At 44.5% G+C, this 17,415-nt stretch overlaps 1 protein-coding gene across 1 annotated transcript in view; it reads right to left on the bottom strand.

Moving 5' to 3' along the window:
- Nucleotides 1-1,814, bottom strand: part of TRIM35 (tripartite motif containing 35) — an 18,858-nt gene extending 17,044 nt beyond the window's left edge. The window contains exon 1 of the mRNA XM_010840142.1: nt 1,303-1,814. Coding sequence (XP_010838444.1) covers nt 1,303-1,737 — 435 coding nt within the window. The 5' untranslated portion in view covers nt 1,738-1,814. The remainder of the gene's footprint in view (nt 1-1,302) is intronic.
- Nucleotides 1,815-17,415: the final 15,601 nt, after the last annotated feature.

Below are 17,415 nucleotides of genomic sequence, written 5' to 3'. Positions count from 1 at the left end.
AGAATTATTTTCAACTTTTTGAAATATACACTTATTTTCAATACACTCATCTTCAGACTAGCTAACCAGTGTTCTCCAAACTGTGGGTCTGACCTATGTATTAATTGGTATTAATAAGTGATAAAATAATGTTTTACAGCCTGTGAAATTTTTAAAATATAATGACAGAAAATGCCAGACTACAATAGAGATTTTCACAGAATTTTTGTTTCCACTGATACAGAACATGATACATACGTGTGGCTTTCTGAGTCACAATGGAAAAACAAATATTTCTCACTGTGGGAAGCCTGGTGTGCTGCAGTCCATGGGGTCACAATCAGAAACGACCGAGCAACTGAACAACAACAATGGGCCAGCAAAGGTCAAAAATTCTGAAAACTCCTGGGCTAGCTAACCCTTATTTCCTGATCATTTTCCTTCCTATGCCAAAAACTTCACGTTAGTTTTCCCTTATAAGTTGCTCCTTTTCTTGTTGTTCAGTCACTCAGTCATGTCTAACTCTTTGGCACCCCATGGACTGCAACACTCCAGGCTTCCCTGTCCTTCACCATCTCCTGGAGTTTGCTCAAACGCCTGTCCATTGAGTCGATGATGCCATCCAACCATCTAATCCTCTGTCGTCCCCTTCTCCTCCTCTGCTCAATCTTTTCCAGCATCAGGGTCTTTTCCAGTGGGTTGGCTTTCCACATCAGGTGGCCAAAATATTGGAGCTCCTTTATTTATAACCAGTGAAACTCCAGGCATGGGAGATGCTGAGAGAGTGATCCAGGATAAACTAGCTGGCCAGGGCCAGAGGCCTCCCCAGAGCTATCCCATAAATGGGGCCCAGGAAGTAGGTGAGGGATGTGGGGGAGACCTAAAAGCTCCATATCCTTGACCAGGACTTCGGGTGCTGCACCTCTGCCCTCTGTGTGCCAAGTTCCAGGGTTGTTGGGCTTACTCAACCTGTGCTTCTAAAATGGGCATGAGCCACATTCGCCTGATAGAAAGGATGCAGAGCCTCAGCCCTTCAGAGGTGGGCGGGCGGTCTTAAGAACATCTTGTAACCCCAATTCTCAGACTTCCTGTTGACAGTCTCTCCTCTATCTCAGACCCCCTGGGCGGTACTCGATGTAGGCTCTGTATGTTACCAGGGGAAGATGGGGTCCTGAGAAGGCACCAGCAAGCTGGCAGGGGCAAGAGGGACGGGACTGGGCACACCCAGCCCTGGCAGGCTGGAGTGCAGGAGCAGCGGGGTCAGGATGCTAGGTTCCGGTCCACGTGCGCTCTCGGCCAACTCCCGCCCGCAGCAACTCTTACCCGAAAGTCGTGGGCGGTGTCCTTCACCGGCTGCACGCGGTGTCCCTGGTGCCGGGGGTCGGCCTGGCAAGAGCAGCACAGCAGTTCCTTGTCGTCGAGGCAGAAAAAGTTGAACTGGCCGCGGTGCAGGCGGCAGAGGCGCGGGGAGCGGTGGCCGGTCCAACGCGCGCCCTCGGCCTCCTCGCGCAGCAGCTTCTCCACCAGGTTGTTGAGGGTGTGGTTGGTGCGCAGGTCGGCGGGGGCCGCGCGGTCCTTGCACACCGGGCAGGTGGGCGCCACCTGAACTTCCCAGGAGCGGGTCACGCACCCGCGACAGAAGTTGTGGCCGCAGCGCAGAGTCACGGCATCGCGGAAGGGGTCATAGCAGACGGCGCACAGCAGCTCCTCTTTGAAGGAGCGGGAAGGTCCAGGGGACGCGGCGGGGCCCGGCTCCATAACCTTCCCGGCTCTTGAGCCGGTAACTTTCGCTCCAGTCCCTCCCACCCGCCTGACTGCTCTCCGGACCCTGAGAGAAGGGCTCAGCCTCTTCCGTTCGGAGCACTGAGCGACAGCGGCCCCGGCCAATTGCTCTGGGTGTGCTTAAGCGGCTCCGCCCCAGTTCCGGTCAGCTCGGGAAATCCCGGAAGCGTAGGGCGGAGCCCATCTGCTCTGCGGTCCGCGCGGTTTCTAGGCGTGCCCTACAAGTTTAGCCAAGAAGAAACTACCCATCCGTGCTGTAGGGCTTCCGTAGCATTGAAACCTACTTCCGATTTCAAATGGAAAATGAGCCACTTCCTTGTGATGTAGTCACATGTGTCGTCGTTCAGTCGTGTCCGACTCTTTGTGACCCCCATGGACTGTAGCCTACGAGGGTCTTCCGTCCATGGGATTTTCCAGGCAAGAGTACTGGAGTGGGTTGCCACTACTTCCTTAGTTCCCGGAAATCTCAGGCCCTCGAGGTGGGAGAAGCCAGAGCTCCTTACTTTGTGGTTCCTAGTGGAGTGTGATCTTGCAACGTCGTTAGCGTTTTCACCGCTTGAGTTTGCAGTGCCCCTTTGAAAGATCTATGCCCGCCCTTGAATTAGTTGTTTACTTATTTTGGCCTGTTTAGTTCCTGCCTGCTGGGGTAAGCAAGAAACAAGTGAGAGCAGGGGGCAGTGGAAGACCTCTGAGAAGACCCAATTCTTGTCTTGTTTGGATAGGCGGACAAGTCACAATCTTTAACAAAATCTATTTCCTCCTGAGTGAAACAGAGATCAAAGACGTCTGCAAAGTTAGCTATGGAAACTACAGTCCAGGCTGAATTTTCCTGCCAGGTACAACAGGTCTGAGTCACTCAACTTGCCTCAGAATCATTTTATAGCATTCAGATGTAGGATTCCTTTCATTAATGGTTTCTGCTGGAAGACAGTTCTCCACCCCTATGGTGTTTCTGTATATTATCCAGAGACACTGCCATTTTGAACTGTCGTTTCAAGGATGTTTCTATGATGAAGAGCCTGGGAAGAGACAGACAATGTCTCCCTTCAGGCAGGCAGTCTTTCTGCATTGTAAAAGTTTTGGATTCTCAACCCAAGTGGGCCAAAGAACTAAACAGACATTTCTCCAAAGAAGACATACAGATGGCTAATAAACACATGAAAAGATGTCCAACATCACTCATTTTTAGAGAAATGCAAATCAAAATGATGATACAATGAGGTATCATGTCACACTGGTCAGAATGGCTGCCATCAAAAACTCTACAAACAATAAATGCTGGAGAGGGTGTGAAGAAAAAGGAACCGTCTTACACTGTTGATGAGAATGCAAACTGGTACAGCCACTATGGAGAACAGTGTGGAGATTCCTTTAAAAAACTGGAAATAAAACTGCCATACGACACAGCAATCCCACTGCTGGGCATACACACCAAGGAAACCAGAATTGAAAGAGACACATGTACCCCAATGTTCATTTCAGTGCTGTTTACAATAGCTAGGACATGGAAGCAACCAAGGTGTCCATTGGCAGATGAATGGTTAAAAAAGTTGTGGTACATATACACAATGGAATATTACTCAGTTATAAAAAAGAACATATTTGAGTCAGTTCTAATGAGGTGGATGAAACTGGAGCCTGTTACATAGAGTGAAGTAAGTCAGAAAGAGAAACACCAATACAGTTTATTAACATATATATGGAATTTAGAAAGATAGTAACAACAATCCTATATGTAAGTCAACAAAAGAGACACAGGTGTAAAGAACAGACTTGGACTATGTGGGAGAAGGCAAGGGTGGGATGATATGAAAGAATAGCATTGAAACATGTATATTACCATATGTAAAATAGATGACCAGTGCAAGTTTGATGCATGAAGCAGGGCACTCAAAGCCAGAACTCTGGGAAAACCAGAGGGATGGGGCAGGAAATGAGATGGGAGAGGGGTTCAGGATGGGGGAACACATGTGCAACCCATGGCTGATTCATGTCAATGTATGGCAAAAACCACCACAATATTGTAATTATCCTCCAATTAAAAAAAAAAAAAGATTCAGGTTCTCTAAGCTCCATCCTTTGGCCCACTCTACAATGCCTTTTGGGAATTAAGTCAGGAAACTGGCTCAAGTGACTATAATCTGACTACTGAAATTGCTGTTAGTAATAAACTGTCCTTTGTCTCTGAACCAAGAGTCTCATCTACCAGCACTCCTGAAACTTGCATACTAAAGTGTCAACTGAAAAAAAAAACTTAAAAGTTGAGGATCATGTTTTATTTGGTGAACAAAACTGAGGACTTCAGCCAGGGACACAGCATCTCAGACAGCTCTGAGAAACTGCTCCAAAGAGGTAAGGGAGGAGCCATATATAGTTTTTGCAACAAAGACCAAGTAGTCAAAACTTCAAAAGATTGCTGTTAAGGAAAGGTAGATATCTCAAGGAATTGAGCACTTTTTCTGTGTACGGGAAAATACAACAGTCTGGACTCACTGAAATCATTCCTTTGGTATGCACCTCAGCTGTCTGAGGCCAGTGCCCTGTGCTTTCTCCTGCTGAGTTTCTTCAGGGCATATCATTGATGGGTGGCCGCAGTAGTTGACCACTAGGTTGGGGCAGCATTACTATGATGGCTTGATGGCTGCAGCATCTTTTGTTGACTGATAAGGCAGGAACCATTTTTTTTTCATTGATAATTTGTTAGCTTGCAAGCAGGTTAAATTTCAGACCTTTATAGTGCTAGACAATTTCCTTCCAAACTTGTACTCAGAATAGACCTGTAGCCACAATGCCTAGGGGATGGATGCCACTAATTCCTATTGCCATCTGCAGTATGCTGACAAAAAAATACACAATGTGAGAGTTGTGAGTTAAATTTCATTGGGGGCAAAATGAAGACTATATTCTGAGTTTAAAAAAAAAAAAAAAAAGAGGACTATAGCTGGGGAGTTAGCATTTTAGATAGTGCTGAGAAGTTGCTCCGAAGAGGTAGGGAAGAAGGACAGTATATATGTGATTTTGGTGAGGGGGAAGTACATGAAATCAAGCACATACATTTTGCCAAAGGGGTCTGCTAGTCATGAGGAGCAGTTGTCACCGTGAAGAATGTTAATGCTTTTCTAAATATGAGGAGATACAAGAATTGGGCTCATAAAATCAGCTCCTGAAAATACCTAACTATTTGAAGATCTACCCTGCTAGTTTTTCCCAGAGTACAGAGTCTCATTTCTGCTCTCTACCCTGTACTCCTTTCAGAGGTGTTGAAAGTCAGCATCTGCAGCAGCACATGATTTAATCCTTGTAGAGGGAGATGGCAAGTGTCAGTTTGTTGTTGACAAGTGTTTCTTGCTCAATGCCAGTTTGTTTCCCCTATAATCACCTGGGGAGCTTTCTAGGAGCACAGATTCTTGAGCCCAGACTCTTTGATCTATTTGCCTCTTTGGAGGAAAAGGCCTAGGAATCTGCATTTTCATACCCAGGTGATTTTTTTTTTCCGGTACTCCAGTTGAGTTTGAAAGTATAAAGAGTTAGTTGCTCAGTTGTGTCCAAGTCTTTGTGAACTAATGGCTCCTCTGGCCATGGAATTCTCCAGGCAAAAACACTGGAGTGGGTAGCCAGTCCCTTTCCAGAGGTTCTTCCCAACCCAGGCATTGAACCCAGGCCTCCTCCATGTTGCAGGCGGATTCTTTACCATCTGAGCCACCAGGGAAGCCGAGGAATGCTACTCCAGTTATGTTGACTGGTTTAAAAATGAACTTTAAGCAATATCCAAAAGGGCCACAAGATGGGGCTCATAACCCCACATGATAGGATGTTGTTTAGTTGCTAAGTCATGTCAGACTCTTTGCAACCCCATGTACTGTAGCCCAGTGGGCTCCTCTGTCCATAGGAACTCCCAGGCAAGAATACTGGAGGAGGTTGCCATTTTCTCCTCCAGGGGATCTTACCCACCCAGGATCAAACCCATGTCTCCTGCTTGGCAGGTGGATTCTTTACCACTGAGCCACTGGGGAAATCACATGCCAGGCACCTTGCTGGAAAGTCTTATCTTCTAGTCTTGTTTCCTTTCACTATTTTATTTTTGTGTCCCAGTTGCTCTTTGAATCTGTTTTGCTATATATTTGTTTCCTTCTGTTCTTATGATGTTCCTTGTTTGTTTTGTTGTTGGTTTTTTCTCAACTCTCTAGGTAGAGCCACAAATCAAACAAGGGTAAAGACTATATATTAACAAATGGATTTTTATTTTTCCTTTAAGTAGAATACAAAGGTTAACATTAAACCAGTAAGGTCCTCCTGTCTTTCTGGAAATCTGGAAAGGATTTGGTCCTATTCCAAGCTCCACCATTAGCCAGGACCATGACATGGGGAATAATGTTTCACTTTTCTTACTTTCTTTTCCTCAACTGTTAAGGAAAGATTTGACTAATTGCTGCAAATTCTTACTAGCTCCAACATTCTGAACTTTTTTTAATTCTTTGCATAATTTCAGGAAAGAGGGTGACTAAGACATAGAAACCAGGAAAGAGAAGTCTGGGTGATCATAATTCATGTGTCAGCAGCTCCTGTTTCTTCTTCCAGTAGAAAGGACCTTCCTTAGAGGCCCTGAAGTTCAGATCCTCTGTATACCAGTTAAACTATTGCAAAACTTGACTGGCAGTTCTCACTTCTATAACTTGCCCCATTCCATTCCATCCCCAGGCATTTTTGCCAGGCAATGCCACATTTCCAACCCCCTGCTATCATCATATACATTTTTCTATTTATTTTAATTTTATTTTTAACTGGAGGATAGTTACTTTACAATATTGTGATGGTTTCTGCCATACTTCAACAGGAATCAGACATAGGTAAACATATGTCCTCTCCCTCTTAAACCTCTCTCCCACCTCCTTCCTCTAGGTTGTCACAGAACACTGGGTTAGGGTTCCCTGTGTCATACAACAAATTCCCACCAGCTATCTATTTTATATACGGCAATATCACACAAATGTATGTCGGGAATGACTTCTCTTTCTTAAATGTTGTGTTAGGAGAAAAAAATATATATTCCTAGGTGCAGAAAGAAGAGTGGCTTTTTCTCTCCCTTTTTAAAAGCAGTTGATTAGAAAGTGACTACTGCAAATAAAAAGCAGAGATTGTTAGGTTAGATAAAAAGGCAAGACTCAACTATATAAGAAAACCACTTCACATGTAAACCTACAAATAAGCTAAAAGTAAAAGAATAAGAAAAGTTATACCACACAAACATGAATCAAAGAAAGCTGGAGTGGCCCTATATTTTTAAGATTTTTTTTTTTTTTTTTGGAATGTGGACCATTTTTAAAGTTTTTATCGAATTTGTAACAATATTGCTTCTGTTTTGTGTTTTGGTTTTGGTTTTGGTTTTTTGGCCAAGAGGCATGTGGGATGTTAGCTCCTCAACCAGGGATTGAACCCGTACCCCCTGCACTGGAGGGCGAAGTCTTAACCACCGGACTGCCAGGGAGTCCTAGGAGTGGCCCTATTAATACCAGACAAAGCAGATTTACTATTGGAGAATATTATAGGGATAAGGAAGATGACTTCTATATTTGACAATTACAGAGCTGGAAGTAGCATGAACCATTTTTAGAAACAAGCCACCAGAGATGCCGACATACTTGAACTTGTTCAGCAACATTACCAAGGACATCTTTGAGGAAATCACTGTAGTCTCACACCTGATAGTGGACACACTGGTGGCTTGGGCCTTCTCTCAGGCCTACACCATGAAGAAAAGGAGCTGGGGGTGGGGGCGGTGGGGCTCTGAGTTTGCTTGACTAATGCAGGGAGAACTGTCCTAAGAAAATAGTCCTTAATGCAAGTGACTAGGGAAACATGCGGAGAAGGCAATGGCACCCCACTCCAGTACTCTTGCCTGGAGAATCCCAGGGACAGAGGAGCCTGTTGGGCTGTCGTCCATGGGGTCGCACAGAGTTGGACACGACTGACGCGACTTAGCAGCAGCAGCAGCACGGAAACATGGGAGAAGGCAATGGCACCCCACTCCAGTACTCTTGCCTGTAAAACCCCATGGATGGAGGAGCCTGGAAGGCTGCAGTCCATCGGGTCGCTGAGGGTTGGACACGACTAAGCGACTTCACTTTCACTTTTCACTTTGATGCATTGAAGAAGGAAATGGCAACCCACTCCAGTATTCTTGCCTGGAAAATCCCATCAACAGAGGAGCCTGGAGGGCTACAGGCCATGGGGTGGCAAAATGTCAGACATGGCTTAATGACAAAACAACAAAAACAAAAGAGAAACACCTAAGGTAGTAAATCACTGCCCTCTGGATCAGATTCAGTTGCAGACTTCTTTTATTGGATCCATATTCCCCCTCTGTTTCACTTACGATCTTCTAAGCTGCCACTTGTAAATTGCAACCCAACAGTAAGAGCATGTATGATCTCACGTAACAGAAAGTCTAGAGGCAAGAAGGCTACGTCCAACCCAGTCACACTGAGACCCCCAGATTCTTCACATTTTTCTGGTCTGCCCATGGCTGCCTTTGGGTTGGAAAATTACTGCACTGCCCCAGGCATCTTATCCTGATATAAACCAATGTCCAGTAATGGAAAGGACCATTTCTCCTTAGTATGTCTCCTTTTCAGAGCCAAGAAACCTTTCCTACAAACCTCCAGAAGACCTTCCCTCACACCTTATGGGTCAGAACTGGGTCACATGCCCACCTCTAAATCCATTACCAGCCAGGGAGATGAGCCTACTATGACTGGCCTGAATCAATTAGGTTTTACCTGCATCAAGTGCTGCAGAGATCATCACTGAGATACATCTGGGGCTTGGCTATTTATTACCAAAGAGGGGGAAATCACCACGAAATAGGCAACTAGAGGCTCAAAACAGTTGCCATCATATGCAAATTGGGAGATTTTCCATTAAAAATTTTTTAAACTTTGCTTTCCCATTGTTTAAAAAAAATTAATTGTGCTAAAATAAGCATAAAATTGGCCATCCCAGGGACGGGGGAGCCTGGTGGGCTGCCGTCTCTGGGATTGCACAGAGTCGGACATGACTGAAGCGACTTAGCAGCAGCAGCGGGCATTTTTAAGTACAGTTCAGCAGTATGAAGTATATTCCCATTATTGTGCAACACAATGCCCAGAACTTCTCGTCTTGTAAAACTGAAACTCTGAACCCTTTAAACAAATAGTCTCTTCCTCCTTTCCCCTCCCCCTGGCACCGCCAGTCTACTTTAGGTCTCTAACAATTTGACTAGGCTAGGTACCGCAGATATGGGGAATCAAATAATAGTTGTCTTTTTGTGACTGGCTTATCTCACTAAGCATAATGTTCTCAAAGTTCATTCATCTGGTAGCATATCTTAAAGTTTCCCTCCTTTTTTTAAGCTGAATAATATTCCACTGTATATATGTACCACATTTTTGCTAACCCATTCATCTATTGATGGGCATTTGGGTTGCTCCCACCTTACGGCTATTGTGAATGATGCTGCTGTGAACATGAGTGTACAAATATCTCTTTGGGACCCTGTCTTCAATTCTTTAGAGTATATGCCCAGAAGTGGAATCCCTGGATTGATTTTTACTTTTTTAAGGAACTGACATACTGTTGTCTACAACAGATTCACCATCTTAACATTCCCAACAACAGTGCCCAAGGATTCCAAATTTCTCTACCTCCTGGCCAACATTTATTATTTTCTTTCTTTCTTTCTTTCTTTTTTAGTGGTAGGCATCCTAATGGATGTGAGGTAATATCTGCCTGTGTTTTTGATCTGCATTTCCCTATTGATTAGTGATGTTGAACATCTTTTCCCATGTTTGTTGGCCACCTGGATATCATCTTTAGGGAAATGTCTATTAAGTCTTTTGCCCCTTTTAAAATCAGGTTATTCGATGTTTTTGTTGTTGAGTTGTATGAGTTCTTTATATATTCTGAGTATTATCCCCTTACTAGATCACTTGAAAAATATCTTCTCCCATTATATCATTTTGTTACCATCCATTTTCATTTTGCTTCACAGAATTTTTTTTAGTCTGATGCAGTCAAATTTATCTCTTTTTATTTTTGTTGCCTGTGCTTTTGATGTCATATCCAAGAAATCATTCCCAATGTCATGAAAGTTTTCCCCTATGTTTTCTTCTAATAACTTTATAGTTTTAGATCTTATATGTAAGTCTTCATTGTATTTTGAATTAATTTTTTGTACATGAAGTAAAGGAAGGGTCCAACTTCATTCTTTTGTATGTGGATATCCATTTTTCACACCACCATTTGTTGACGAGACTGTCCTTTCCCCATTGAATGGTCTTGGCACCCTTGTTGAAGACCATTTGACCGTATATGCAAGGGTTCATTTCTTAACTCTCAATAGCACCCCACTACAGTACTCCTGCCTGGAGAATCCTGTGGATGGAGGAGCCTGGAAGACTGCAGTCCATGGGATCGCTGAGGGTCGGACACGACTGAGCAACTTTACTTTGACTTTTCACTTTCATGCACTGGAGAAGGAAATGGCAACCCACTCCAGTGTTCTTGCCTGGAGAATCCCAGGGACGGGGGAGCCTGGTGGGCTGCCGTCTATGGGATCACGCAGAGCCGGACACGACTGAAGTGACTTAGCAGTAGCAGTAGCATATGCCTGTCTTTATGCTGGTACCATACTGTTTTGATTACCGCAGCTTTGTAACGAGTTTATAAATCTGGAAGTATGAGACCTCCAACTCTGTTTTGGTTTTTAAAGATTATTTTGAGTGTTGGGGTCTGTTCAGATTCCATATTAATTTTAGGATGGTTTTTGTAAAATCTGTTTCTGTATTAAATGGTGTTCAGATTTTCATAGGGATTGCATTAAATCTGTAGATAGCTTGGGAGTAGTATTGCCATCTTAACAATATTGTCTTCCAATCTATGAATGCAGGATATCTTTCCATTTACTTGTGTACTATGATTACTTCCAAATTGGGAAAGGAGTACGTCAAAGCTGTATATTGTCACCCTGTTTATTTAACTTATATGCAGAATACATCATGCAAAATGCTGGGCTGGATGAAGCACAAGCTGGAATCAAGATTGCCGGGAGAAATATCAATAACCTCAGATATGCAGATGACACCACCCTTATGGTAGAAAGCGAAGAGGAACTAAAGAGCCTCTTGATGAAAGTGAAAGAGGAGAGTGAAAAAGCTGGCCTAAAACTCAACATTCAAAAATGAAGATCATGGCACCTGGTCCCATCACTTAATGGCAAACAGATGGGGAAACAATGGAAACAGTGACAGACAGATGGTGACTGTAGCCATGAAATTAAAAGACACTTTCTCCTTGGAAGAAAAGCTATGACTGACCTAGACAGCATATTAAAAAGCAGAGACATTACTTTGCCAACAAAGGTCCATCTAATCAAAGCTATGGTTTTTCTAGTAGTCATGTATGGATGTGAGAGTTGGACTGTGAAGAAAGCTGAGCACTGAAGAATTGATGCTTTTGAACTGTGGTGTGGGAGAAGACTCTTGGGAGTCCCTTGGACTGCAAGGAGATCCAACCAGTCCATCCTACAGGAAATCAGTCCTGAATATTCATTGGAAGGACTGACGTTGAAGCTGAAACTCCAATACTTTGGCCACCTGATGAGAAGAGCAGACTCATTGGAAAAGACCGTGAAGCTGAGAAAGATCGAAGGCAGGAGAAGGGGACGACAGAGGATGAGATGGTTAGATGGCATCACTGACTCTATGGACATGAGTTTGAGGAATCTCCAGGAGTTGGTGATGGACAGGGAAGCCTGGCATGCTGCAGTCCATGGGGTCACAAAGAGTCAAACACGACTGAGAGACTGAACTGAACTGAACTGATGATTTCTTACAGCAGTGTTTTACAATTCTCAGTGTACAAGTCTTTCACCTTCATTTTATCCTTTTTGATACTATTGTAAATGAAAATATTTTCTTAATTTCCTTTTCGAATAACCAGTCTGCCTTTGCTCTTAAAGAAGGAAAGATCTGTCTACAATTGCCACATTAAGCTCCCTCTTCTACATGGCAGGAGACTTGAGCTGAATAGCAGCTGCTCCCTGTAGGAGGAACATTTGTTCCTGTTTGCCAGGTTCCCCATCTAGCCAGCTTCCCTCTCACTCCCTGCCTCCATCAGCATTTGGGGTTTTGACCCATTGTTTGGAGGTCCCCCTGGTGGCTCAGGCAGTAAAGAATCTGCCTCCAGTGCAGGAGACCTGGGTTTGATCCCTGGGTCTGGAAGATCCCCTGGAGAAGAGAATGGATATTCATTCCAGTATTCTTGCCTGGAGAATCCCATGGACAGAGGAGCCTGGCAGGCCATAGTCCATGGGGTCTCAAGGAGTCAGACACAACTGAGCAACTAACAATAACACTTGGAGGTCCCCAGTGAAGGCTACACATTACTGCTACTCCTTGTGAAGGAGCGAGGTTGGTAAAAATACTCTGGTACAGACTGCAACTTGACAACTTGACAAAATGAAATCTAAACCGATGTTCCATGTTCCTAAAATTTATCTTTAAGCGCTCAATTATTTTATGGCAAACATTTTCAACAGAAATTTTTTTAAATTACATCATGTGCTTTTCTCTCTCTAAAATAGAGGATGCAGAATATCATTTAAACTTTTCTTCATGACTTACCAAAATAGACAATAATCACTGGGCTAGGCTGGGTAATAATGGGGTGCCCTCAGAAGTTAATGAAGTGTGCAGGATTCTTTTTCTCTGCCCCTTCAGTGGCCACAGATCCCTGTGATTTGCAGGTTCTTGCATCGGCTGGGCTTTCTTTCTTTCTTTGTTTATTAGAGCCTGCCTATAGCAACCTGCACTTCTTCCTAGTTGATGCTTCTAGCATAGTGTGGGCTGGGAGCTGATAGCCATGTGTGTTAGAATCTCTGGCATCAGCAATGGCAAAACAAGATTCACACAGTCATTTGTTACTTCAGAGCTTTTCCATAGGCTGGAGGTGGGGGGACCTGGTGAGTTCAGTCACAGGTAGGGCTAAGGATTGAAAACCAAAGTCAAAGTCACAGGACACAGAGCTGACCCCGAGTGGGCAAGGCGGGCTCCCCTTCCATGCAGGCACCCTCCAGGAGCATCCCAGAGCCCACTGACCTGCCTCCACCTTGAGGGGCTACAGAAGGGCTGGCAGCAGTGCCCCAGGCTGTGGAAACTGCTGAAAACAAAAACACTCTTCTGCCTTATCCATCTGCCCTTCCACTTGGGTACCCAAATTAATTTCTCAGTTCATTTAATATCATTTTATTTTTCCAAAGGAGATACTTTGGATTATGTCCCAGAATTCTTTTTTCCCCCGCTCTGTGGAAAGATTTTATTTATTTTAACTTTTTTACTATGAATATTTTCAAACACAGTGTTAGAGAGAATAGTATAATTAACCCCCACATACCCATCATTCATCTTATGTCAGTTCTAAATTTTGCTGTTTTTGTTTCCCTTTTCCTTACACTTTTGGAAGCAGGATATGGAATATTTCAAAGTAACCATCATTTTTATTTCAGGAACACATTTTTTAAACTTACAACAGGTTATAATACCTCCCATTATTGTCCACTATGAACCATAGCACTAGCAAGAAAACTTCCATGTATTATTTCTAGTCTTCTCACAACTCTGTCAATTATTTCCATTTTATATATGGGGATGTTGAGGTTCTGCCTTAATTTGTATACTTAAAAAATGAACTAAATGATGGTATATTCAAATGGGCTAAAAGATGCAGTTTTGGCTTTGGTTTTCAACAGAAAAGCCTCAAGGCAGTAGTAACCTGAACAACTGAAGTGTTTCTTTCTCTCTCATGTAAAAAGTTTACCCAGGTCCAGGCCAAGTCTGGGGCCAGCACGCTGGCTTGATGGCATTCAACAGGGACCCAGGCTTCGTCTCTCATGTTGCTTAGCTATTCTCAAACACACAGGCCAAGAAGACTGCTTCAGGGTCCATCATCAGGTGGAAGTGGAAAACGGACTAGTGGAGGGCATACCCATTGAAGGAAGGACTTGGTCCTGATGCTGCACACGTATGTCTACTCACCAGCCATCACCCAGAACATAATCACCCAGTCACACTTGCAAGGCAGACTGGGAAAGGCAGTCTTTATTTTGGGCAGCCTCTGGCCAACTAAAAATCAGGGATACTACTATAAGTGAAGAGAGGAGGACAAGCAGGAGTGCTTTTGTGGATGGAATAAAGGGTTCTTTACAAGTCAAGGGTATGGTTTTGAGTCCTTCATTTTGGCTTCAACCATGGCCCATTTAGTACACTTAGTGGTACCTGGTTAAATTAGAGGCAGATGGCTTTGGGTCATGAACAACTTAATTGTTTAGTGCATGTGCCCATGAGTTTTTTCTTTGTTTTTTTGTTCAGGACACTTATGACCATGCTGTCCTTTTAAAATGAAATGAATTGTAATAGTAAATTTATATTATGCGATTTAACTCCATTGTCCATAATGGAGAGACTCCAATCACTACCATCATGGCCCAGCAAATGGCTTCAACTTCTCTCTTTACCACGTGGGTGGTGGACAAATTTTTTATTTACCTTCTCCAAGCCTCCTTTACCTTTCTGCAAAATAGGAGTATTATAATCAATCTGAACTGTTGTGAAGATTACTTAGATGATGGGTAAAAGTGCTCGTCATAGTGAACACTCAATAAACTGTATACATATAACAGATACATACGTAAATCTCCCCACTAATCCCATCCTATTTAATTCCTATCACTCTAAAAATAATAATTACAGTATTTTATAGCATTTTTGTAGTTGTTAACTTAAGCATCACAGAACCTTGTGAAATAGGCAGTGAGGGTAGTCCTTAATCTTCTAGATTGGGAGATATGAGCTCAGAGAGAAGGATCCCACCTGCTCAAATTCACGTCTTCCTTCTCGACTGGATCTTTCCATGTGCATTTAAACCTGCATCTTAAGCAAATGATTACATAGCCATGTTTCAACCCACAAGCGCCTCAGCACCCCATCTCTTCAATTTTCCTTTCAGCCAACATGCTGCCTCTATGTTCACACTTGTATTTCATTCATTAACTCCCTCCCCGACCCAACTGTTGCCTCTTCACTAAGTTTGCTCCTGGCAAGAGCCAGACCTTAAGATCTCTGCTCCCTCTCACTGCTGTCCCAGACCATCGCACCTATTCCTGTGGTTTCAGATGCCAACTGGAAGCTCATCACCTGATCAGACCACTTTGCTGAAGTCCAGATAGCAGTGTGGGAAGATCAAAAGAATCCTTTTCTAAAGTCTAGGCATAAAACAAACAGACCGTGACCCATGGTAGGGGCAATAGGACTAGAATGAAAATGAGGAGTAGGAAAGATGCTTAGAAGGATGCCAAGAACGTAGGGACTGAATGACTATGGGGCAATAAAGGAGAGTCAAAAGTGAATCCACCTGCCAATGCAGGAGCGCAACAGACACAGGTACTATCCCTAGGTCTAGAAGATCCCCTGGAGGAGGAAATGGCAACCCATTCCAGTGTTCTTGCCTGGGAAATTCCATGATCAGAGGAGCCTGGTGGGCTTCAGTCCATGGGGTTGCGAAGAGTCAGACACGATTGAGCACACACACATTGGACAGAGTATAAGAAGACCTGAAGATGGAGTTATACATTGCAGGGAATTCCTCAAGGCCTATTTCACAAATAAAACCTGTGATGCTACAATTCCAGGAGCTAGATTTTGGAGCTTCAAAAAAATTTGCTAAAGACTTAAACAATCTAAATATCTGAAAACTTCTTCCTCTGAATTAGAAGTCAATGAAGATGTAGTTCATGGATTTGGCCACACAGAGGCAGCATACACAAATTCAGCTTTTATTAAACCAGTCTGGAGTAGCTTTGCTCTTGAGTACCCACTGTCAAGACCTGGCACCAAACTCTCCACAGTTCGCACAGGTTCCCTTGCCTTCACACCACTGGACCTTCATCACCTCATTCCCATGCCAGGAAGACAATCAGGTCACCCGCTTTCTGATGCCCTCTGACAAGTTCCTCATAGAGTGGTCAGTTAGTGCCTCATCGTCCCCCATAAGTCCCCTACTAACTCCAGTTTACCCTATCTGACTCACTTTGTCGCCCAAGCCCTAGCCAAGGTATCCCTGGATACCTATTTGTGTGTCTTCTCACTGCTTTGTGGACCCCGGCAATACTTGGTGCTGAGAACACAGCTGATCAGTGTATGCGATTAACAAGGCTGTGAGTTCCAACAGATGGGTTGTAAGTTACCCTGCATGAGTGGGTGGGTCCCAGTCTCAGAGATTCTGATTTTCAGTAGCCCCAGAGTCACATCCAGGTATCTGCATTTTAAGAGCTACAGACAGTCCACTGATCACACTTACAGGAAACTTTGACTTTCTGATTTTGCAGCCTTGGACGTTTTAATCTAAATCTGTTTTCTTTTCAGAAAATGGGAAGAATGAAAGGAAATGTTAACATAGATAAAATGTAAACTGAGTGTTCCTTGGCACAGTGATTGGCATTTAGACATACTAACCAAATGCTGGCTTTTCTCCTGGGGTGGCTTGTTCTCTGAGTTTGGAAGTGCTTGGGGGAAGGAAGACTGGGGCTGGTTGTAGTGTACACTGGGCTGTCATAGGCAGCTGCACAACACCAGGGGGCGCCATGCTCAGAGACGCCTTTGTGAAGAGCATCCTTTAACAGTGTGGGAGATTCCAGTTCTTCTCAGGGTACAGAAGAAGAAGTTTGGGGTGGGGCTCTGGAGAGGAACTTCGAGAAGGTGAGGAATGCTGAGTGACACACCAGCTTTTTGACTTTATGCTAAGTCCTGTTCACCTGCTCCTACTCAAGAAAAAATCTAGAATCTTTCTAGTGACAGAGAAAGGGGTTACTAAGTGTCCTTGAGTCACTGCCTCGACTCTTGCTGCCCTCCTGGCCTAAGTGAAGAGGCAAACCAGACTCTTGGTCAACAAACCAAGTGGACTGATGTGGAGAGGGGACGAGGAAAGGCTGCCCAGCATCTATTATTGTGCTTCTGGTCCTGGCTGTTGCAGTGCAGGAACCTGGTCCATGGCATTAAGACGCCTGGACCAGTTCTGCCAAAGCCCCTGGTGATAGTCACCTGATCTCTGGTGCCCCCACTCCACCCTCCCAAAGCAGCACTTCAGGACTTGAAGAGACCCGGAGGGACACCGATGCTGGGAGTGGCAGGCTGCTAACAGTCTCTAGCTCTGCAACAGACCTGGGAGCTAAGAGGAAAGCTTCCCAGTGGAGAGGAAGGGAGAGCGAGGAGGGGTGGAATTGGGGGTGCTCAACTGCTCACGAGGTGGAAGCGGTGGTGACAAAGACTATCAGGAGACCCCACGTGGGGTTGGGGGTGGCAGAGACGGCCCCTTCCCAGGTGGGCACGTGCAGCTCCGGGAATTGGCAGCGGCGTCTATTTCAGAGTTTATGGTAAGAGGCTGGAGCCACACACGCTCCGCACCGCAGACAACACACCCCACCCTTTAAGGAAGTGGGGAGGAGAGCGGCAGGGGTGTGGTTAAGCCGGAGGAGGAGAAGGGGAAAACACAAACCTGTCAGCGCTCTTACTCAGCGGAGGCCTCCCGAGCCGCCGCGAGCCCCTTCGGAAGCGCCCCTTACCTGCC

This window comes from Bison bison, unplaced genomic scaffold, assembly GCF_000754665.1.
Source record: "Bison bison bison isolate TAMUID 2011002044 unplaced genomic scaffold, Bison_UMD1.0 scf7180017864141, whole genome shotgun sequence".
NCBI classification, from domain to species: domain Eukaryota; kingdom Metazoa; phylum Chordata; class Mammalia; order Artiodactyla; family Bovidae; genus Bison; species Bison bison.
Note: the sequence above shows the minus strand (reverse complement) of the source record. Positions and strands in the feature narration are given on the sequence as shown.